The sequence below is a fragment of the Trichechus manatus genome, unplaced genomic scaffold (genome assembly GCF_000243295.1).
Source record: "Trichechus manatus latirostris isolate Lorelei unplaced genomic scaffold, TriManLat1.0 scaffold00027, whole genome shotgun sequence".
NCBI classification, from domain to species: domain Eukaryota; kingdom Metazoa; phylum Chordata; class Mammalia; order Sirenia; family Trichechidae; genus Trichechus; species Trichechus manatus.
The window spans coordinates 18,182,983-18,208,517 of record NW_004443963.1 but is presented as its reverse complement, the minus strand read 5'-3'; the positions used below and the strand labels follow the sequence as shown (position 1 = coordinate 18,208,517).

General features: G+C 36.9%; 1 protein-coding gene across 1 annotated transcript in view; it reads left to right on the top strand.

Moving 5' to 3' along the window:
- Positions 1 to 21,674, top strand: part of ENTHD1 (ENTH domain containing 1) — a 152,028-nt gene extending 130,354 nt beyond the window's left edge. Inside the window, exons 6-7 of the mRNA XM_004373879.1 lie at positions 4,118 to 4,513; positions 21,070 to 21,674. Coding sequence (XP_004373936.1) covers positions 4,118 to 4,513; positions 21,070 to 21,674 — 1,001 coding nt within the window. The remainder of the gene's footprint in view (positions 1 to 4,117; positions 4,514 to 21,069) is intronic.
- Positions 21,675 to 25,535: the final 3,861 nt, after the last annotated feature.

The following is a 25,535-nucleotide window of genomic DNA, read 5'->3' as shown; positions in this document are numbered from 1 at the left end:
CTTTGCTGTGGAGGGACGGCATGGTGCTTCTGCCTAGAGCGCCATTTTGCCGGAACTCTGCAGATACATTCTTCCCGTTGATTTTTTTTATTCATTCACAAAGTCATTTATTAAGAAACTACAGTCTCTAGACATTGTGAAATTAAACTGGTAGCTTGTATTATTACTTATTTGTATATGTTTATCATACATATAGTTGAGTATATATATGTATATGGTGAACATATATATGTGTATTTATGTACATATTTGTATGCAAGTATATGTATGCATGTATGTGCACATATATATACATATATACACATATATGTATATATATAACACACTTGATCTTAAGTTCTTTGACTTCCACTTATATATATCTAGAGAGTCTAATACAGTCCATTGCAAACAGTAGGTACTCAACAAGTATTTGCTGATGGATCGTTTTCACTTTTAGCCTTTACATGTCTACAGTATACATTGTTGTACACAAAATCAACATATAAAATTTATATTATATAATTTATAAATTCAGAAACTATTAAATTTAACAAATGTTTGCATATCTACTCTATGCAAAGGCACAGTGGAGGCTATAAAGTTAGAATGCAGTAATTTAATGTGGTGTGTGACAGGCACTGTACAACGTATAATTAGGTAAAAACATGCGTGTGCAGAAATGAGTACAATATGATTTCAGAGAAGAGGAGGATTAGGCTGGATCGATAGGAATGACTGGAAATAGCTTCCAGAAGTGGTAATTATTTGATATGGGCCTTGAGGAATTGGTAGGATTTAAACAGGCAGAGAAGTGTACAGGATGTTCCTTGTTGGAGTGCGGGGTGAGAAATCAATGGCAATAAAGATAAAGAGACCTGAATGAACATGGACAATGAAGATAAAGGGACCTGAATGAATATGGGGTGTATGAGGAAGGAAGAGACTGGCTTGATTGAAAGTTAGTTTCCTGTTGAGAAAAGATAGACAAAGGAGCCCTGGTGGTGCAGTGGTTGAGGTGTTTGGCTGCTAACCAAAAGGCTGGCGATTTGAAGCCACCAGCTTCTCCATGGGAGAAAGATGTGGCAGTTTACTTCTGTAAAGATTATAGCCTTGGAAACCTTGTGGGGCAGTTCTAGTCTGTCCTCTAGGACCGCTATGAGTTGGAATTGACTTGATGGCATACCTACTGTATGCAAAAGCACAGTGCCTAAAAAACAGGTTTGGTTTTTTGTTTTAAATGATAGAAAATAAGCAATGGAGACCCTTTAAAATGCAAGGAATTTAGACTTTGTCCTTGAAATAAGAGGGAGTTTTTGAAGGATTTTTGAATACAAACGACCAATAAACTGGCGATTGAATTGAAGAGGATTGGTTTGGCATGTTGCACAGAATGAGCAGGGGTGGAGCAAGTCTGATGGAAGAGAAACCCAGTACAATTTGCTTTCTAGAAACTTCAGGCCTCCTTAGCTTTCTGTTTAAGAGATATTTTTTCCTTTAAATAGTTTACTATTCATTTTAATCATTAATTTTGATGTGTCATCATACTTTCTCTTTTAGATCATCATATTTTATTTATTTAAAAAGTTACCAGTTTTTTTTTTTAAATGTTAAACAACCAGAAGATCACATTCTTCTCTTCCTGGACTACTGGGAAAGGGGGTTGATAGAAACAGAATGACCTCAGTCTGGTTCACTTCATTGAATATTAAAGTTTTTTGTTTCTTTTGTAATTTTAAACTTTTGTACTAGGCATTAAAATAATAGCTATATCAATAACTTTATATATCCCAATTTTGAGATGTAGATGAGCACTATGAATATTTTCACTAGAAAGTCACTGTCATTCTTTATCTTAGTTTACACATTGCTAAATTTTGAGATGATTTTATTTCATCTAGAACAAGACTTTTTTCTGTTTTCCCACATGTATAGTGAAAGTCAATGGAAAAATCTTTGAAATTCAGTTTTAAGGAATGCTTTTATGTAAATACAGTAATGTACACATGCATTTTGTTTGGAATACCCTAAACCATCTACTTTACCAAGCATGATGTCTCTCTCCAGGGACTCGTCCCTCTTGATAACATGTCCAAAGTATGTAAGACGTCTTGTCATCCTCCCTTCTAAGGAGCATTCTGGCTGTACATCTCACAAGATAGATTTGTTTGTTCTTCTGGCAGTCCATGGTATACTCAATATTCTTCGCCAGCAACACAATTCAAAGGCATCAATTCTTTTTCGGTCTTCCTTATTCATTGCCCAACTTTCACATGCATAAGAGGTGACTGAAAATACCATGGCTTGGGTCAGGCACACCTTAGTACTCAAAGTGACTCATAGCAACTCATACCAAAAACCAAGCTCGTTGCCATCGAGTCGATTCTGACTCATAGCGACCCTATAGAACAGAGTAGAACTGCCCCATAGGGTTTCCAAGGAGCATTTTGTGGACTCAAACTGCCGACCTTTTGGTTGGCAACCAAATTCTTAACCACTGCACCACCAACCAGGGCTCCATAGCAACTCATAGCAACTGGTTATTTTCCTCTAACAATTTTCTCTTCCTTTTAAGCATTGTTAAATAGCTAAACATGTTCGATTTAGAAAAACAAAGGCATTTGTTTTTCTTTATCCTTTCATTCAACAAGTATTTATTGATTATATTATATGAGAATGACATTATTCTAGGTGCTGGAATACAAAGATAATTCATAATAAGGGACTACTCTTGCAGAGCCTATTATCAAGTAGGGGGCCAGACTTGTAATAAATGAGATAAAGTCTTATAAACAATATGGTATATTAGACAATAGGATAGGGTGAGGAGAGAAAAGGGTCAGGGAAAGCTTTATGGAGAAAGTAATACTTGAATTGAGATTTAAAAGATGAGAAAGTTTGGGGATGAGAGGGTTGGAAAAAATGAAATTCCTGAAGGTAGCAATATAAGTTTCTTGAATTGTCTAATTCTGTGGTATACCAGCAGCTTTTTGGCCCAGACTAGTGTACAACTATGAATGAAAACGGAAAGGAAGATTCTTACTGTCAAAAAAAAATTTGCTTTTCTTTAATAACTCAGAATCTGAAAACAGTGATGATAGCACATAAATGTCCATTATGAGGTCGCTACGAGGTACATTCTAATATATAAACACTTGATAGCGAGTTACACAATTCATTCCTCCTCTTCCCTTTGGGGAGCTTCAAATGATAAAATCTTCCTTTGCCCTCTCTTGCCTAGTTACGCTTCTAATTTTATGGACTCTGTCTCTTAAAAATATTTTTTCTTTCTTTCCATATCCAAATTCATTAAGAGCAATCCCTAGCATTTAGAGTTTTGATAACAATGTGTATTTAAAAATTTCAACCAGGCCCCCAATTCATAGATCCAACAGCTATTCCTGGATCAGGCCAACCTTAAATTTCAGTTCCTTAAAATTCTTTCAGTTTCCTTCTATTTGTAATAAATACTGCTTGTCTTAGGTATTCTAGGCACTGTACTAGGAACTTTGGCAATATTCATGAATAAAATGGAGAAAGATCCCTGACCTGATGGAACTTACATTTTAGTAATTGTCAGACAGCTCTGAAAAATGGTTCCTTTTCTCCCACATAGACAAAGGATTTATTAAAATTATGCTGCTACCTAAAGTAGTGATTTTCTTTAACGTGCCTTATATAGACACTGAGGGCAAGAAGATATCCTTTATTTCAGGGGAGAAAGGCCTTTCTGTAGCTGGGAGTTCTGTAAGGATAGACCAGTATGATGTGACATATTTTCTCTAGTTAATCTTGTAAAAGATGTAAGTTTGAAAATGTTAAAAATACAGTGGTTTCAGAGACAGATAAGTGGGTGAAAAGAGAAATATTTAAAGACAAGTTATTTGAAGTTTTCCTTGCCTTGTGCTTCAGTGATGCAAGAGGGAGAAGGCAGCCACCAAATGACTAATATATCAATTATAGCTTGGGTATACTTTAAATAGGCAGAAGAGAAACATAGTAAGAAAATAGAAATGACTAGATAGGGGAAAATCCTGTAATAGAATTTAAAAAATCTTATTTATTAAAATTGCAGTGGATTTGAAATAGAGTATTTTAGTTTTATTTTTTATTATAGTTCTTCCTTGTTATTTTACAGATGCTATACCCACTCCCTCGAAAAAAAGCCCATCTCTGCGGACAAATGTGAGTTTGGACAAGAAATCAGACAGTACTATTACAAATACTGTCCTAGAAAACACCTTGCAAATGCCTCTAGAAAAGCAGTCAGCTGCAAAAAGTTTTGAAGCATTGACAACTTTACCAGCATTTCGGTCATCAAGTAAAGAAGAGTTCATAAGCCCCAATTTAAGAATATCAAAGTTAGATTCTAGTTTTTATAACCAGGCCTCTGTAGAGACACTCTATGTCTCTCCCTCATTCAAAACATTTGACCCCGTAAAGGAGATTGTAATCAACAAGGACCCTCAGAAGCCAACACCATCCTGCATGGTTCAGGTGGATGATGAAGACCTCCAGCCCTTAACCACATGGGGTGAGTCTAAGTAAAAATAATGATAATAAAACAACTTTTTTGGAGCATTCTTCTTTTTCTCTTCTCTGATTCCTGTCTCCTTTTTTTGGTCCCTCCTTTAACTTTCTATCAGGTAATATTGAAATGTACATGCCAGAGCGGTACTTCTCAGTTGGGCTAATTTTATTATTTGATTTTATTAAAGGGCTAATAGACAATTCATCACCATGGGTTACAAGTGCTTGGTTGAATGCATTACCACAAGTTCTGAGCAATTTAGGTGCAGACCAAATTAGAAGGAACTAGTATTAACTAAGAGCCTTCTGTCTGATATTCAGGTTAGTTATTAAGACACTATATGAAAAAGTTATCATGTATATGTGTATGTATATATACACACCTTTTTTTAAAGTTCTGTGTACCAATTACAAAAAAGGGGAGGATTTTTTTCCTTTTTCTACGTTTATAATACATTAAGAGGGTTACAATATTTTATAGACTAGATGACAAAGGAAAAAGCCAGCTGAAATTCCAGGTTAGGCTGTTTCTTCTTTAAAGTTAATTAGTAAAAGGGTAATTTGTTTGCTCATGATTTCTTCAAAAACTAAGTAGTAGTTTTATTGATTCTTATGTATAATAATGTTTACCAACTCATATAAATATCAAACTTTTAATATAAAATTTTTAAACTACCTTGAACTCAGATCAAAAGTGCCATATAAATACAAATAATGGAAGCTGCCATGTTAGGGTTAAATAAATTTACCTTGATGCTAGTAAGATCAATAAATGACAAAAAATTCTTACTGCCTCCTTCCAGAATTTTTTGGTATTGAACAGACTAAAGGTGAAACTGATTCTTAGTTTTATTACCAAATTAACTTTTTTGCTGAGACAGTTGATGTGGAAACCAATTAGTACTGCTTACGATTGTCTGCTGCAAAAGACCTGTTTAAAGTATTACAAAGCAAAGATGTCACTTTGATAACTAGGGTGTACCTGACACAAGCCATGTATTCTCAGTCGTCTCATATGCATCTGAAAGTTGGACAATGAAAAAGGAAGACCAAAGAAGAATTGACACATTCAAACTGTGGTATTGGCTAAGAATATTGAATATACCACGGACTGCCAGAAGAAAGAACAAATTTGTCTTGGGGGAAGAACAGCCAGAATGCTCCTTAGAATCTAAGATGGCAAGATTTCATTCTCACTTCCTTTGGACTGTTATCAGGAAGGACCAGTCCCTAGAAAAAGACATCATGCTTGGGAAAGTAGAGGGTCAGCTAAAAAGAGGGAAACCCCCCAATGAGATGGATTGACACAGTGGCTGCAACAGTGGGCTCAAACATAGCAATGATTGTGAGGACGGTGCAGGACTGAGCAATGTTTTGTTCAGTTGTACACAGGGTCTCTGTGAATCGGAGCTGACCCTATGGCACCTAAGAACAACAACATGATGGCTATGATGGCTTATGTCCATGACTACCCCATGCGAAGCTGGTATTTTTGGTTCATTTCTTTCACAAGATCATTGAAAATATTTTTTCATCATTGCCTATGTACCGAGTACTCTCAGTTATACAAATTAGCAATAATTTTCTCTAAAAACAATTAGGAAAGAGGGCTTTTATTTCTGACTGTGATGAAGTAGATAGTATTGATGTAACCCTCCCACCAAAAATAATTATTAAAGCTAGAAAATTATTAAAAGCTGTTTTGAAGTCAAGGTAGAAAACACATGAGGGGTCAAAATCCCAGGGAGAATGACATTGAGATGAGTCCCACATTCATGTCAGTTTTTCCCCCTTGGGTCATTTGCCTATTAGCAGAGTAGGATGATTGAAGCTGAGGAAAAATCAGAGGCCTGGACTTTCCACAGTCTCACTGAGCTTGGGCAACGGGTTTGGACTTTGGGACTGTCCAGGTGGCAGGGACTTGAAGAGCCATATTCCAGTGAAGAAGGAATTACAGAGCGTACAGTCCAAAAGTCTTTGTACAGTTTCTTGCTGGAGCATTTGTCTACTGCTAAGCTACACTTGGTGCAGTGGTTAAGAGTTCAGCCACTAACTGAAAGTTCAGCAGTTTGAATCCACCAGCCACTCCTTGGAAACCCTGTGGGTCAGTTCTACTCTGTCCTTAAGGGTCACTATGAGTCGGAATCTACTTGATGGCAATGGGTTTGGTTTTTTGGGTTTTTCTAAGCTACATGTGTTCCGGGTGAGATGCCAAAAATCTAAGTGGGAAGCAACTTCTTAGAGGTCAGTGAACTAAGCAGAGATTCTGATGTCTTGTGGTGCTAAGAGACAGAAGTTGAAGTTTAGGATATGGAAATTAGAGGTTTCCTGGTAAATATTCCAGGCTTTTAGTTGAGAGCTCTGACAGGCTACACCCTAAGCATCAGAATTACATTCTAGGAGTAAGTACAAACCAAAATAGAACAGTCCTCACAAATGCTGAAACCCAGTTTCAACTAGAGCGAACTGATTGATTTGTATTTCACCTGCCTACTAGAAGACAATTAAATCCTTTCTGAGAGCCTTTACAATTTTTCATAATTTTTTTTTTATTCAACAAAAAATTAATATGTGTATCAGGAAACAAACATGGCCAGATATACAAGAGAAAAAATAGGCAACAGAAACAGACCCACAAATGATCCAGATACTGAAGTTATAAGATAGGTACTTTAAAATAATTATGATTAATATGATAAGAAAACAGAGGAAAATATGGATAATTTTATCAGAATACTAGTATTTACTAAAACAAAAATCACACAATAAAAAAAAATTTATAATCGAATGAAATTCTAGAGCTGAAAATCCACATGCCCTAAGATGTCAGAAGGCAGAGTTTAGTGCTGGCAGAGCAGCTGGAAAGTTATGAGTAAAATCATAAAAGGGCGGGAGATGCAGAAGGGGTTAACCACAAAATCTGTGTATAAACTCTACCCAAGTCCTTGGCTGACTGCTAAGCTATATGGGAGAAGACTCTAGTGAGTCTGGCAAAAAGAAAAAGAAAATCCTACCTGAAACCAAAAAAAAAAAAAAAAAAAAAAAAACTCAGAAAAGACTTCAGCTGCTGCTCATTGCAGAGGAGATAGTTTGAAGAGTCCAGGCAAATTAACTTCCTGCTAGAACAAAGATCAACACTCTTCAGAGAAGTGTAACAGAATCCAGGGACTCTGTAATGTATCATCCAAATGTCCAGTATAAAATATAGTCATTAAACAGACAAAAACAAAAACAGGAAGATATGACCCATAATGAAGATATAAGAAGTCAATAGAAATCAGCTCTGAGATAATCCAGATGTTGCAATTAACAGACAAGTTCTTAAAGCAGCTATTATAAATATATTCAAGGACTTAAAGGAAAAAGACTTACTTTACTCATACTCAATGAACAGATGGGAGAGTCTCAGTAGATAAATAAAAACTATTAAAAAATGACAAATGGAAATTCTAGAGCTGAAAAAGAAAACAATCAAAATGAAAAATTCACTAGAGGGACATAACAGCAGATTGGAAATGACAGAAGAAAGAGTAAGTGAATTTGAAGACAGATCAATAGAAGATATCTAATCTGAAAAATGGAAGAAAAAGATTAACAGAAAATGTACAGAGGCTCAGAGTCTTGTGGCCAATATCAAGCAGTCTAACATTGATGTAAATGGATTCCAATAAGAAGATGAAAAATAGATAGTTGCCAAAAAATATTTAAGAAATAATAACCCCAAGCTCCCCCAATTTTGTAAAAAAATAAACTTACAGAACCAAAATGCTCAATGAATTCCAACAGAATAGTTGAACAGCTGAATTCCAAAGATAAACTCGAAATCAGCAAGAGAAAATTGGCATATTACAACCAAAATACAACAATATGAATTACAGCTAACTTTTCATCCTAAGCAATGGATATCAGGAGACAATGGAATGTCTTTACAAGTGCTAAAAGAGAAAACCTATCAACCCAGAATTCCACATCTAGCAAAACTTTCCTCCAAAAATGAAGGTGAAAAAAGACATTCAAATAAAGAAAACCTGGACTAATCATCAGCAAATATACACTACAAGAAATTTTGAAGATTCAGGCTAATGGGAAAGTACACGAGATAGTAACTTGAATCTATGGTTAGGAGTAATAAGCACTGGAAATGATAAATATGTAGGTAATATAAAAGACTATATTTTTTTCTTCTAATTTAAAAAATACATATAACTGTTTAAAGCAAAAATAATACTACTTTATCTTGGAGTTTATAACATATGCAGATGCAATAGAAGGAGCCCTGGTGGCACAATGGTTAAACGCTCAGCTGTTAACTGAAAGGTCGGTGGTTTGAACCCACCAGCTGCCCCATGGGAGAAAAGATCTGGTGGTCTGCTCCCTTAAAGATTACAGACTAGGAAACCATGTGAGGCAGTTCTACTATGTCATATAGGGGTGCTATAAGTCAGAATCAAGTTGATGGCACACAACAACAGATGTAATACATATTACAACATAGTACAAAGAATAGAGGAGTTCATGGAACTATGACATTGGAAGATTTCTATATTTTACATTAAATAGTACCATATTAACTATAATTAATTTATGATAAGACCCAACCATATGTGTCTATGAGGGAAGCACTTTAAATACAAAGACACAAATTGAAAGCAAGAGGATTAAAAAATATATACTATGCCAGCAGCATAGGAAAACTGGAGTGACTCTATTAATATCAGACAAAATAGACTTGAAGACAAGGATAATTACTAGAGGTAAAGAGGGACATTTCATATTGATAAAAGTATCAACACATGTTTTAGTCATCTAGTGCTGCTCCAACAGAAATACCACGAATGGATGGTTTTAACAAAGAGAAATTTATTCTCTCACAGTCCAGTAGGCTACAAGTCCAAATTCAGGGCATCAGCTCCAGAAGAAGGCTTTCTCTCTCTGTCAGCTCTTGAGGAAGGTCCTTTTGATGCATCAGTCTTTCCTTGGTCTGGGAGCATCTCAATGCAGGAACCTCAGGTCCAAAGGACATGCTCTGCTTCCAGCACTGCTTTCTTAGTCATATGATGTTCCCTTGTGTCTCTGCTTGCTTCTGTCTTTTGTATCTCAAGAGAGACTGGATTAGGACACTATCTAATCTTGTAAACCTCATCAGCATAACCTCGTCACAGTGATAGAATTTACAACACATAAGGAAATCACATCAGATTACACAATCATACAATACTGGAACCATGACCTAGCCAAGTTGCTACACACGTTTTTTGGGGGACACAATTCAATCCATGACAACACATCAGGAAGATATAGCAACTACAAGTGTGCATGCGTCTATTAACTGAGCTTCAAAAATACATGAAAGAAAAACTAACAGAATTATAGGGAGAAATAGAGCCACAATCATAATTAGAGATTTTTTCACTCCTCTTTAAGCAATTGATAGAACAAAAAGACACATAAAAATAAATATGTAGAAGTTATATTTCAGTATGTATAAGTATATATGAATAGTACTATCGAAAACCTTTATTGACATCTGTAAAACACTACAGCCAGTCACTGTGGAATACATTTTTTTCAAGTGCAAAAAGAATGTTCACCAAGAAAGAATATATACTTCACCATTAAAACAAAAAGTAATAATACATTGCAAAAGATTGAAATATTAAGGAGTATATTCTCTGATCATAATGGAATTCAATTGGAAATTGATAATAATAAAATACTTAGAAAATTACCAAATATTTGGAAACTTAACAATACACTTCTAAATAATCCATGAGTAAAAGAATAAATCAAAACAGAAATGAGAAAATATTTAAACCTGAATAGTAATTAAAATTTTAAAATTGTAAGGTGCAGTTGAATTAATGGTTCGGGGAGATATATTGCTTTAGATGCCTATAAGAAAAAGGAAGAGTAGCTTAAAATCAGTGATACAAGGTTCTAACTTCAGACAATTGAAAAAAAGCAAATTAAACCCAAAGTAAGTAGAAGGAAGGAAACAACAAAGAATAGCAATAAATGAAATTTAGAAAAAGTAAAAAATAAAGAATTTTAAAAACAAAAAGATGACTCTTTAAAAGGGTTAAAATTTATGAACCCCTAGCAAGACTGATCAAAAGAGAGAGACAGAAATCACAAATTACCAATTCCAAGAATGAAAGATAGGATATAACTACAAATCTAGTAAACATCAAAGGAAAATAAGAGACTATTATGAATAAGGTTATGGCAATAGATTTGACACCTTAGTTGAAATGGATAAGGCAACTGAACAAAACTCACCTGAAATGAAGATAAAACAGAAACCTGAATATGAATATATTATCAAAAACTCCTCACAAAGAAAATCCCAGTCCCAGATAGTGAATTCTAAGGAAGAAATAACATCAATATTACACCAATTATTTCAGAGTATAGAAAAGGAAGGAGCACTACCCAGTTCATTTTATAAAGCCAGCATAACCCTGATACCAAATCCCAGCAAAGAGATTACAAGAAAAGTAAATTATAGACGAATATCCCTTATTAACATAGATACATAAGTCCTTAATAAAATATTAGCCATATATCAGAGAATAATACAGCACAAACAAGCGAGATCCCAGAATTTCATAAATGGTTTAACATTTGAAAATAAATCACTGTAATCTACCATATTAATAGAATAAGGAGGAAATGATATAATCATCTCAATTCACACAGGAATAGCATTTGATAAAATTCAACATTCATTTAGAATTTGAAAATAATCTCAGCAAACTAGAAATAAAAGATAACTCCCTCAAACTGATAGAGGGCATATGCCAAAAAACCCACTGCTAACATCACAATTAATGATGCTAACAATACACGAAATAATTCATGAGTCAAAGAAGAAATCTAAAGAAAAAATAAAATATTTAAAACTGAATGATAATGAAAATTGTATGTGTGTTTGTGACATTGTTTGATAGATTTACTACCATTTACTGCAAATTCTTAATCAACAGGGTGAAATACAGTATTTCTCTATTGGAAAGTTAGGGCCAAATCGTTTCTGCAATGATTGTTTGGGACGTGGCTTGGCTGCACGTCTGTAATCCTCAACTGGAAAGATACCTAATCTCCCCAAAGAGGCAGCATGAGCCTGATGGGGGTGATGGTAGTCCTAGAGGGAGGATGGAGAATATATTAAATGTCCCTAAGCCTCACCATAAAGTCAAATCAGGGACAACAATCTCATTACCACACAGAGCTGTAGTGGGGAGTAAAAGAGTTAACAAACTGCTTAGAATGGGGCCTGGTATTTCTTAAATGTGAAATAAATCTCTGCTATTTTTACTCAAATGTTTATATTTTTAGTCCCACTTTTAGAACTGTAGGACCTCAGGCCCTTCCCAACCCTCAAAATTCTCTGTGGTTATTTCCAAAAGTCCCCAGAGGTTTCTCATTTATTCTCAGGAACAAGTATAGCCCTATCATTCCAGGCAGAGGAATAATACGGAGTTGTAACTGAGCAAAGAGTTTCTGGGGAACTCTAGTTCATCCTCCGTAGAGCATCCAGAGTGACCCGATGATGCAGTTAAACCGTGGACTGTTGCTGTGTTCTTAGAATAAAGATCCAGTAGCCTACTGGGCCCTGGGTGAGCTAACTTCTGCCTCTCTCACCAGCCTGGTGTTCTTTCTATTTGTCAGACAAAACAATGTTGCTTCACTACCTTGCTCATGTTGTCCCCTTTGACCATAAAACCCTTCTTCCACTCCTTTATCTAGTTCATTCCTACTCATCCTTCAGCTCAGCTCAAGCATCACTTCTTCAGGATTTCCTGACCCCCAGGTTCTTCCAAATTCCCACAACTGTATGCTGGCTTAGTACCCTATAATCATCTTTCATAGCACTTCTTGTCATTCTAATTAAATAATAGTTACATGTGCATTTCATTGCTTAAACTTGATTGTCACCTTCATGAGGGCAGGGAGCATGTCTGCCCTGTTTAATATTGTCTCCCCAGCACCAAACACAGCCCCTTGCACATAGTGAATATTCAATATTTAGTGAGTAAGTGAGCTAAAAGCAGCTCAGTAAAGCAGGAGTGGAAGGTGTGTCTAATAGAAGAGACTAGAAAATTTAACCAGGACAGATGATGAGCTACGTGTGCCAGCTTAAGAAGTTTGGGCTTTGTTTTGAAGACAATGCAAGTCACTAAACATTGTAAGCCAGGAAGTGACCTTACAAAAATAATTGTGGCAGCATTGTGAAGGATAGATTTGGAGGAGGTGAAACTGGACGCAGGAAGACACTGAAAAGATTGTCGTAGGAAGCTAGATTAGAGATGGAGATAACAGAGGATGAGGTAGACGGAGCTTTCCAGGACTCCCAGATGGAGTATGGTCTAGGAGCAGTAGACTGGAATCCAGAGTCCAGAATCCAGAAAGAAAGCGAGTCCCGTCCTTCTGGGAGCCTGTGAAAGGAGGAGAAAGGATGTATCAGATGTGAGGGAAAGGTTTTATTGTTAGTGTCTGTTATTTTTAATAATTAAGATGCATTAGAGGAAGGAGGAAAGGGGAGTCATTGTTTAGGAAGCCTTGAGTATCTGTTAATGATGATGGAAAATTTGACAATAGATGCTGGTAACGGTGGCACAACATGATTAATGTATTCAGTGTCACTGAGCTGTACTCGTAAAAAATGTTGAATTGGCAAATGTGTTATATTTTTACCAAAATTAAAAAAAAAAAAAAGATGTATTGAGTCCTTGTATGCCACCCACTGTATGTAATGGCCTCAGTTTCTTATTGTCTGAGGTCATCCACTGAGATTGAGGGGTTTGGAGTGGTAAAGGGGCCTTTAGGAGAATGGTAAAGATTTAGAATAGGACTGGAGAGAGTGGAAGAAGGAGCTGCCAGGATACTCGCTAATGGCCCAACAAAGATGAGGGAGCAGTAATTTGTAGCAGTCCTAGTTTGCAGGGTCCCCTGGTTTTCTCCAGTAGTGCTGACCAGCCTGGGAATGAGAATGAAAAGTGTGGATATTTACATTGATATAGGATTAGGATAGGGATTGGCAAACTACAGCCTGTGGGTCAATCCGCCTGCTGCCTGTTTTTGCAAATAAAGTTTTATTGGAACATAAACACGCCAAATTTTTTTTTTTTTTTTTTTACACACTGTCTGCAGCTGCTTTTTTGTTATCATGGCAGGGTTGAGTAGTTGCAACAGAGACTATATGGCCTGTAAAGCCTAAAATATTTACTGTTTGGCCCTTTACAGGAAAAAGTTTCTGACCTCTGCACAAGGAGTTAGCAGCAGGTTAGGCAGAAAACAAGGCAGCAAGTAGGTAGAAGTGGTGGCAAGAAAGTGGCTGAAGTGTTGGATAATGGAGAGCTAGACTGGACAAGAAAGGAGGTAGGTCTACTAGGGCATTGAGAGAGTGAGAGAGAAAAAAAAATATAGATATATGTATGCATATCTTATTGGACCTGTTGTCTCAATGAGGCCCAAGTGTAGATGTATTAGAAGGAATGGAAGGGCTGGAAGTGATTGAGAAGGGGCTATCAGAAAACAAGATTTCAGAGGAGGGCAGTTCTGAGTGATAGCATGTTCTAGAAGGACCTCAGAGCAGTGGGTGAAGGCCACTGTGGTTGTGGAATTCAAGAAGCAATGAAGCTGGAATGGATGACTAGTCTCCAGGGAAACCAACATCACTTTGGATGACAGAGGACAGAGAAGACAGTGAGCCAGGTGCTCATGTCTTTATGATTTAGCTCTTTTCTGGTTTTAAGAAATGTTCATTTACACGAAGAGTCTGAGTGTGATGTGATCAACTCTTTGGAGGTAATGAGCTGAGCAAGTAAAAAATACTTGCGTATTCTTATTTTAGCAGATCTCAGATATCAAGGAAACTGTCTAAGGCAGCCACCTAATTACACCTGTATGTTTTTACCGAATGAGAGGGACAGCTTTGCTGCAGGACCCTCCTTTGACCTTTTTGATACTAAATTATTCCTGGAACAGTCCACCCCCCTACTCCTCAGTTTAAATTTTAAGGTACTTATCTGTAGCTCAAATCATTCTGTTAGGTCATTAGACATTTTATCATGGACACTAAAAAGACAAAAGCTAGGAGATGCTTAGAAGCCAGACTTGATAGCAGGCAGCTTTCATGCTGTGCTCACAAGCCACAGGTAAAGTGTACTAGGCTTCACTGGACTTTCTAAATTTTTTGGAGAAAAAAATTTATTTGTTCTACATTTTCATATGTGTGGATAGTGGTGAGAATTCTCACCAACTTCATCCTTTGCTTTTGTCTCATTGGTTCCATCTATTTACTACGGCCTTTTCTCATTTTTTTACTATTTACTAGGGACTATTTACTTAGGAAACCCTGGTGGCATAGTGGTTAAGAGCTATGGCTGCTAACCAAAAGATTGGCAGTTCAAATCCACCAGGTGCTCCTTGGGAACTCTATGGGGCAGTTCTACTCTGTCCTATAGGGTCGCTATGAGTCAAAATTGACTCGAGGGCAACAAGTTTGGTTTTGTTTTGGTAGTAGTTGTCTTGCATAGCTATTTTTCAGTTCACCTTTTGCTAGTGTAAGAAACCAAACAAAACATATACACAAAAGACCCATTAACCATACCCTGTTCCTTTTTGTCTATAAAAGCCTTCAGAGCCAGAATCATTAAGAAGTCCCCTAAAAGAAATAGGAAAAATGATAAAAAGCAGTCCCAGCTAACTCTGAGCTACTGGTCACGCTGGTTCCAAAGCACCAGGTGGGGCAGAGTGTTGAAGGGAGCCCTTAGCACCCCTTCAGTGGAGCCAGGGAGGTGCCCAGGTGTGCTGCCCCACTCTTCCCCAGTTCCCTCTCCCTCTCACAATCCCAGCAACACTTCTAGCTGTTCAACTCCTGCCTGCTTTTGTGTAGGCAAAAAAGACACATTGATTTGATTTTTAGAAAAATTTAGTGAGCCGAATTATACTTTATGGGTAAGTGAGAAAACTCACCGTAAATCCAAAGTCCAGTTTTCCCAGTAAAAACATTGCATAAGTCATTTAGAAGCGAAGACTTATTAGCATTCCTTTCTAATTCTGTTATTCCTAAATCTATTTCTTTTCTGTAGCTCATTTAAAATAATGGCATTACAAATAAATTTTTAAGTAAATGTTACATTTTAAAAATTGAGATATAATTCACATACTGTAAAATTCATCCTTTTAAAGTACACAATTTAGTGGCTTTTCATATAGTCTCAGAGTTGTACAACCATCACCACTGTCTAATCCCAGAACATTTTCGTCACCCCAAAAGGAAACCCCATACCCATTGGCAGTCACTCCCCATTCCTCCTTCCCTCCAGCCCCTGGAAACCACTAATCCACTTCCTGTCTCTATGGATTTGCCTATTCTGGATGTTCATATGAACGGAATCCTACAATGCATGGCCTTATGTGTCTGAGTTCTTTCACTTAGCACAATGTTTGCAAGGTTCATCATGTTGTAGCATGTATCAGTACTTCATTACTTTTTATGGCTGAATAATATTCCATTGTATGGATGTACCACATTTTATTTACCCATTCATCAATTAATGGACATTTGAGTTGTTTCCACTTTTGACTATTATGAATAATGCTGCCGTGAGCATTTGTGTAAAATGTTGTATTTTTTTAACCACAGAAAAAAATCAGAATATTTTAATTTCTATATATTCTTAACTTGACAACCATTGTGTATTAGCCAAAAGACAAAGAGAAGAATTGGAGAACAAAAAAATAATCCCTCTGTTGTACAGTGAACTATTTAAAAATGTTTAGTTGACCAAGGATCTGTTTATGGGCAAATTATAAATAACAACTGCAGCAAATGAGAGTTTTAAAATATTTCTAGAAATCTATTTGCCACTTTATTTTTGCAGTTCTTTAAATGCTTTCAAAATGTAAACTTGTAATATTGTAATTGATTTGTCTGATATTGTACATGAGTACAAAATGTAGACATGCTAGAGATAATATTTGGAATAATTTTATCAGCACCTTAACATTAATTGCCATGCATTACACAATGAGATTGTAAAATAGAGCCATTTATTGGATGGAGCTAATTTGCAATATTTGCTGCATTTCTGCTCTGGTGAGCGGACTGTATGAAGAGGATGACTGTTGACAAGATGCCCACATAGCTGCTGTAGTGAGCAAGAGCAGGGGAACTAATGGGCAGTGGAGATGCACCCTGCAGTTCAGCTTGAAGTGGATGGTACAGCTGTGGCATGTTTGGAAACAGAAGTAAATTGGTGTGCAGCAATTAGAGATGAAGTGGCTTTTTATGCACAAAGGCCTCATGTAGTCTGTGAATCAAAGCTGCAAAACTGTAAACAATGATAAGCTGTTTAGTCAGCAGTTGTAGCCACAAAGCAGAAGAAAAGTGGACGTATAGTATACAGCAGTGGTTCTCAAGCTTTAGCAGGCATCATCAACACCTGAAGCCTTGTTAAAACTCTGAGCCCAAACCCCAGGTTTCTGATTCAGTAGGTCTGGGGTGGGGCCCAAGAATTTCATTTCTAACAGATTCCCAGGCAGTGCTGCTGCTGGTGGTCCAGGAACCACACTTTGAGAACCATTAGCATAAGGTTAAATACTAGGTTTTTTAAAGTCACATCATATGTACATGACTAACATAGATACGTGAATAGCATATATACGTGACTAACATATATATGTGACTAACGTAACTATATTATCTTTAAATACATAAGATAACAATATATAAATATTTGACTCATATTATTTTCCTCTTGACTTACTTAAATACTGCTTATAAAATCACTCTTTCTGGCTATAGTGAACTCAGTCTCTTCTATTTTTGGAAGAGTGTTCTTAGTACTCTTAAAAGGTATGTTTGGTCCTAGGATCTTAGAATCTCATAAAGGGCGTATACGTAGTTCTGTCATTTGATGCATTGATCTTACCTGAAACATCTCCCTGCCAAATGGTCATCAGGCTGTTCATGAGCTCCATGGGTACCGAGAAACTCACCATTTCCCAAAGCAAATAATTTCACATGTGAACAGCCATGACTATTAGAAAGTTCTCTTTTTATAATTGAGCTGAAATCTATTATCCTATAACTTGCACCTATTGATCCCAATTCTACCTCATGCACAGTAAGATAAATGGAAGATATTATTACTAAGGTTTTGTGACTATCTTCAAGTAATTGAAAATAGCCTCTTAGCCTTTCTCCCACTATCTCTTTTTGGGTCAAGATTAGCAAACCCATCAGCCATTCCTTATATGATGTCAAATTCTTCACTGTCTTGGTTGCTTGCCTTCTAAATTTTATACCTAGAATGTTAATAAGTGAAAATAATTCTAATATAGTGGAGTGCTGTGGAAGTATAGTATATTGGTGAAAATCATATTCTTTGACATCAGAGAGACTTGAGTTTGAATCCCATCTCTGTCCCTTTTGAGCCTTGTAATCTTGGGAAATCGTCTTAGCCTCTTTAACATTCCTTTGCCTCATATTTAAAATAGAGTTCTAAAACTTACTCCATGTGTTATTGTTGGGGGTGGTGCTAAATAATGAGGTTTAGGAGACAGTTATTTGAAAAGTGGTTAAATCACTAGACTTCTCCTCAACAAGTAGTTGAACAATTATCTTCCACACTCACCCACACCTACAACCTGTGGCAGAAGTCTAGAGCTTTGTTTTTTGGAGAGAGTAGATGCAGGGTCTCTGAAATGAGAGATGTTAGGTAGAGTTGAGGGTGTGGGTACTATAACAAAAACTACAGGATTAAATGAAGATATGCAAGTAAAATACTGACTGCTGAGAACCTCAGCCCCCTTTGCTTACTGGATTTCCAGTGCACTGGTAGCCACATCTTTACCCTCTAGCCAGGAGATAGGAAAACTCTTCTCTTAAGAATCTGGCCCTCCTAAAAAGAAACAAATACCAAAGTTATTGACATTAGTAGTTCCCTAACAAATGACCCACTCAAATAAGTATACACTGGAGCTCAAAGTTGACAAGTTCCATACTGACATTCAGAGCTTCCAATGAACTTTTTAATCCTCCATTCTTAATCATAAGCACACAACAAGGAATACCAGACATATGAGAAAAACCTCTAACATGGAACATTGAGACAAAACAAAGGAAAATTATTGAAAAGAAAATACACTATTCAGGGAAAGGAAAACTTTTTTAAAAACCCAACAGCAAGATCCTTAAAGAGATAAAATAATATGTTGTATCCATGAAAACAAGAATAAGATGCTATAAAAAAATTTCTGAGAACAACGAAAAAAATCTCTTAAAAAAAGCAGAAATAAAAACTCAGTGTAAGGACTGGATGCTAAAGCTGACAAAATCTCCAAGGAAGTAGAGAAAAAAGACAAAGATAGGGAAAATAGGAGAGAAAAATTAGAGGAGTAGTCTAGGAGGTCTAACATATGAACAAGAGGAGGTCCAGAAAGAGAAAACAAAGCAAACACAAAGGAGAAAATCGTTGATTGAATCATTCAAGAAACTTTTCTAAAACTGAAGCAAATGAGTTGCCGGATTGAAATGCTCGCTTTCAGTTCACTTCAGTGAATGAAAATAGTCCCACTTCAGGGCGTATCATTGAGAAGTTTCAGAACACTGGAACAGGGAGGAGATTCTATAATACATGAGAGATAAAATAGGTTATATACAATGAATAAGAATTAGAATGATTTCTAACTTCTGAACAGCAGTACTGCAACCAGGAATCAAGAAGTCAATGGGATGTTCCCTTCGAAATTCTGTAAGAAAAGGATTTTCAACCTAGAATTCTGCACCTAACCAAACTATCATTAAGCGTGAAGCTAGAATATACATTTTCAGACATGCAAGTTCTTGGAAATTTTACCTCTCATGCATCCTTTTTCAGTGAACTACTGGAGAACGTGCTGCACCAAAATGAGAGTAAACCAAAAAAGAGGAAGACATGAATATAGAAAACAGGAGAGCCAGGACAGGAGGACGGTGAAGGGACGTGCCAGATGACAGCTTGCTCCAAACACAGAGCACCCCCAGTTCAGAGTGTAGTAGTGTAAATCAGAACGCAATATGTTGTGGCTGCCATCATCAAGATGTCCACTACCATTGTACTATCTTTTCAATCCAAGGATAGAATGTCTGGATGGGCCTGGCCTAGATTCTTAAGTGTGCTTGGCTGGGCTTGACCATGTGCTGGTGAAGTTCCTACTTTCCTTGTCAGGTCCTGCGGCTGCATTAGCTAAGAATACTCATTTCACCCCACAAAAGTATGGTGATTGGAACTTTTCCTGAGAACTGGAGATAGGCTGTGCAGAACTTTGAAGCAGAAAATAGAAGCCTACTGTCCATGACCACTTCTTTTTTACAGGAAGCCTAATCAAGTTTAGAAGGGACATGAATATATAAAACAAAATAAAATAATATAGGAAGATTAAGTCATCTGTGCTAAACTGTGTTCTATGACTGTAGAGTTGCTATGAGTCGTAACTGTCTCAGTGCCACCTAACAAAAACAGCGACACAATATGTAGTGAATAAGTAATTTTTTTTTTTAAGTAGCAAGTCCAGATTTAGTTAAAGACTTTAGAACTAGATTTCCCTAATATGTGGCCACCTACTACGTAAATGAATGTAAATAGGTATCCCAAAGAGAAACAAAAAAAAAGTTCTGTGCTCAAGAAAGTTTGGAAAACACCTGATTACATTGCTGTAGGCTTCTTGGAACGTTTAATGTGCTAATGGACATTGCTTTTCTCCTAACGGGAGTCGCAGTATACAGTTGCTCAGTCTTATTTGACTCCGAAGCCCTGTTTTCACAAAACCTCTTTTAGCATCTTAAGGAACGCAGTGTTCCTCCAAACACAGTTTGGGAAGTATTTTTAGAATGACATATGTGATAAGGGATTTAATATGATTTTTCCTGAAAGAAAGTAGAGATTTTATTGAATCTTTAATCTTATGAAAAATAGATTTCGAATGCTTTTTATTTTACTTAGAGTTTCTTGGTAAGAAAAATGATGTACATGTGCTAAAGTATTTTAGATCTGAAATGAGTAGGACTTCAGTCTTGATTATATTTGACCATCAAGTGATAAAAATTAATTTCCCTAACTTTTAGGTACTTTTAGTTGGTATGTCATTTTGCCATAATATTCTCTATAGGAAAAAAAAATAATAATAAAGGAATCTAAGTTGCAGGTTTCTCAGATATTCTACTTTAAATGCCAAATTACAATACTGACAGTCAGTAGTGTTTAATTCTTTACTTTCCTGCTCTCTCTGATAAGCTGAGTGTAAAAATATGCTGAGCAGGGTTTGGGAGTCAAGATGAATATTGATAATTCTATTTTAGTTTTATTTCCATGGTATTATTGATGTACAATACATCTAGAGATTTTCTCAATTTCCTGCTTTGAGTTTATTTAGGATTATTATGAATATTTAACATTTTAAAATTCTAAGTAGTTTATTTATGTTGAGACCTTCCAGATAGACTTTTACAGTGTAGAATTATTTCAGCTATTACTTGCATAATGTTTCTCTCTCATTTATATATTGTAGTTTCAACCGTCTCTGAGGGAACATCCTCCTTTTCTCCGTTATCCGTGTCATCTCCTAATTCAGCCTCTCCAGAGAAGTCAGTTCGTATCTCACCCCCAGTTTTGGCTGGACCTTCCTTCTGGACTTTATCCCATCAACCATCTTCTTCTGCCTCCTTTAAAGATAACGATAAGACAGCCAGTGTTCATCATCCCTTTGCTCCTAGGGGCCCAGTGTCTTCTGATGAAAAGGAAAATGACAACCTCAGTCTACTGGAAATTCTTCCAGATAACTCTGCTTCTGCTAAAAATAAAACCAGTCATATCTCTAGTGCTAATTGGGTAGAGTTTTCCACTCAGAATGTAGACCACTTCACTTCTATGTCCTGTGCTAGTTTTCAGACAACCAAAGGCTTGCCTAGGGAGCCTGAATCAAACAATTCTGTTAAAGTTCTTTTAGGAGAGGTAAAAAATGCTATAGTCAGATTACATGAAGATCTGAGCATGGTGATACAAGAACTTCATGCAATCGATAGCCGTCTGGTAAGCATGAGTGGGAATAGTCAGCAAATAAGCAAATCTTTGCAGGTTACCCAGTCTTCTGAGGGTAGCTCTGGTCAAATCTAATCATCTCAATAGCCATGTTTGATAGAACTCATGGCTCCACTTCCCAAAGACTTAAGAAGTTAACCTTTTACAGACTCTTATTATTATGGCAAAAATAGGGTGATGGTTTAATTTTTCCTTGTCAAGTTTATTAGCAAGTATCTTTCAAACCAGTAAATTCATCTGGATAGTTTATTGGGGTCGTTAATGTTTTTAAAGAGGAAAGATGTCATCTTTGATCATATTTTCAGATTTAAATTATTAGTTCATTTGAAACTGAAGAGAATTTCACTCTTGCATGCTCTGTACTTTACCTCAAAATAGGTTAAGCATTAGTAAAAGTTATGGTAAGACCTCAAACTGCAAATGAGTATTCTAGAGATTTTGAATAAGTAAACCTTATGAAGCTCTTTATTTTTCAACTGTATGGAGCCCCATTGTTAACAAGAGTTAGCCTTGACATAGAAGGATTAAGTTCCTTGTACACATTCCACATGTTCTTTTGCTAAATTTCAAGTTCTGCAAACCAAGGGCCAGAAATACTCTTTCCCTTCTTTTGGGTGTCACAGCAGGCTGAGTGTTAAATTGAGACGAGTAGGACATGGAACAAGTGTTTTTTATTGTTAACATATTTGCAAAGTGAATTCAAATACATATTTTTTTTCCTTCTGTTTTGGAAAATAAATTTGATATTTTTCATCTTATGTGTATCTTTTTTAATTCATTAAGACAGCCTTTCAAATTGAAATCTCAGTTATTTGTGGACAAAATGATCTAGTTTGGGATCATAGACCAGTGATTCTCAACCCTGCTGCACATTAGCATCTCCATGGAAGCTTTTATTTTGTTTTATTTTCTTAGAGAGAATATTGTAATGAGTTCCATGTTTCCATCACTAAGTTTCAACAACTACCAATTCATAGTTAATCTTGTTTTATTCATACCCCTCTTTACTGATTATTTTGAAGAAGTATGGGAAATTTAAAAAATATACTAATGCCTGGATCTCACCATGGTTAAAGTGCTCGGCTGCTAACTGAAAGGTCAGCAGTTTGAACCCACCAGGCGTTCCTTGGAGAAGGATGTGGCAGTCAGCTTCCATAAAGATTACAGCTTTGGAAACCCTATGGGGCAGTTCTACTCTGTCCTTTACAGTCGCTATGAGTTGGAATTAACTCGACAGCAATGAGTTTCACTGATTATTTTGAAGAAGTATGGGACATTTAAAAAATATACTACTGCCTGAATTCCACCCCCAGACAAACTAAAACTGATTTTCATTACACAAATTGGGTTAAGAAATAGAACTACATTCTATTTTGGTGAGTTGCGTCTGGTGTCTTAAAAGCTTGTGAGCGACCATCTAAGATACTCCACTGGTCTCACCCCTTCTGGAGCAAGGGAGAATGAAGAAAACCAAAGACACAAGGGAAGGATTAGTCCAGAGGACTAATGGACCACTACAGCCTCCACCAGACTGAGTCCAGCACATCTAGATGGTGCCCAGCTACAACCGCTGACTACTCTGACAGGGATCACAATAGAGGGTCCCAGACAGAGCTGGAGAAAAATGTAGAACAAAATTCTAACTCAGAAAAAAAAAAAAAGACCAGATTTACTGGTCTGACAAAGACTGGAGAAACACTAAGAGTCTGGACCCCAGACATAGTTTTAGCTCGGTAATGAACTCACTCCTGAGGTTCACCCTTCAGCCAAAGATTAGACAGGCCCAAGAAACAAAATGAGACTAAATGGGCACACCAGCCCAGGGGCAAGGACAAGAAGGCAGGAGGGGACAGGAAAGCTGGTAATGGGGAACCTAAGGTCGAGAATGGGAGAGTGTTGACGTGTCGTGGGGTTGGCAACAAATGTCACAAAAGAATATGTGTATTAACTGTTTAATAAGAAGCTGGTTTGTTCTGTAAACCTTCATCTAAAGTAAAAAAAAAAATTAAAAAAAAAAAAAAAAAGAAATAGAACTTTCAGTGCAAAGGCCCTAAAGCAGGACAGTATTTGGTGTGTTTGAGGAACAAAAAAGAGGCCAGTGTGATGGAATGAAGTGAGCAAAGAGGAGAGTAGTAGAAGATTTGAGGTCATAGAAGGAAGAGGAAGGAGATGATATATATTCTTGAAGGTGAATTCAAGGTAAGGGACTGAGCAAGTGAAAAGATGAAGTTGACATCAACTGAGATAGGAAAGGTTGCAGATAGAGAAAATTTTGAGGAGTTCGTTTTTAGATACATTAAATTTCAGATGTATATTAGATAACCAAGTGGATGTATATTAGCTAGCCAATGTATATTGGTTACCAGAAGTATATTAGATCACTAATACACAGACGTATATAAGAACCAAGTATGGTGCAGTGGATTACTTAATATGGCCCTTCTAGCCATGGTCTTGTGACTCCCACAAAATGATTGGGTGGGACTATACAAATAAGATGCTTGTGGAACTTTTATAGGGGATTGGTCAGTTTTGCCATCCTGCTAGGCTTAAAAAGAGCCAATCCCAGAGCAGGAAGGGTACCTAATTACCATCAAGAAGAAGAGCCAGGAGCAGAGCACATCCTTGGGATCCAGTGTCCCTGAGCTGAGAACCTCCTAGACTCAAGAGAGAGAGCGGTAACACTGTAGGCAGCAGTGGTGTGAGACAGCAGGAACCATGAGACTGGTGCAAAATGGCACGGTAGGCTTCTCAGCCCATGGAGCAGGCAGGAGCCTTATTTATGGAGTGGGGTGCCTCTGGGCAGTTGTCCATGAAGCTAAAGAGCTTTGTAACACTTGCCTGAGCAGGACAGAGGCCAGGCTGAGGGCCGAGGCCAAAGGCCTGGCAGCAGAGACAAGGCCCAACCAGGGCCCAGTGGCAGAGGCCAGGCCCACCCAGGGCCTGGCAGCAGCAGGCCAAGAAAAAGTCCTGATCAAAGAACTGTATCCTGAATTACTTCCCTAATAAACCCCATAACTGTGAGTATAGACTGTGAGTTCTGTGTGGCCATTGCAGTGAATTATCGAAACCAGCAGAGAAGTAGAGTGCTGTGGGAGGGATGGCTAGTGTCAGAAATGGTAAAATGGTTGGAGAGAGGAGGTATGTCTGACCTCCATCTTGTGGGAATCAGCTTTGGGATGATGTTGGTGATGATTCTCTCTCCTCTCCCTAAAGTTAGTCAAGGTCTGACACCACCACACCATTTTTACACCAAGTAACCAGTTGTGTTTGGGGGAGTGGTCTAGATTGGACTGGTGGCTGGGAGTTAGTATTTTGTTGTTATGTAAAGCTATGAGACTGGATTAAATCAAAGGAAGAGAATGTAATAAAGGACAGGAGAAATCAAAGGCCTGAGCCCTGGGGCATTCCAACATAAAAAGATCAGGAAAAGTTGAAGAACCAATAACAGAGGCTGAAAACAAAACAGTATTGTGTGCTGTTTTCAAAGCCAAAATTTTTTGGCTGTTCTTGTCCTTCTTCTCTTCCATGTGCATTTTAGAAGTGGCTTGTCAGGTTCCTTTCAAAGCCCTATTGAGATTTTGATCAAAATTGCATTAAATCTACTAATGAGTTTGGGGAAAATTGACAATTTTACAAATTTAATCTTCTAATCCATGATCATAGTATATCTCTATGTTTATATACATCTTCTCTTAATGTTTCTCAGTGAACTCATAATTTCCCCACATAGAGGGCTTCTATCTCTTTTTTAAAAATTTAATCCTTTGTTCTTAATATTTTGATGCTATTGTATCTTTTTGCCAGTTTTTTAAATTTGGGAACAGAACTGTTGAAAGAATAATACAATGAATATCTATATGCTCCTTGCCTATTCACCAGTTATTAACATTTTGCAATGTTTGCTTTATCTTTCTTGCTTGCTAGACACGTTTA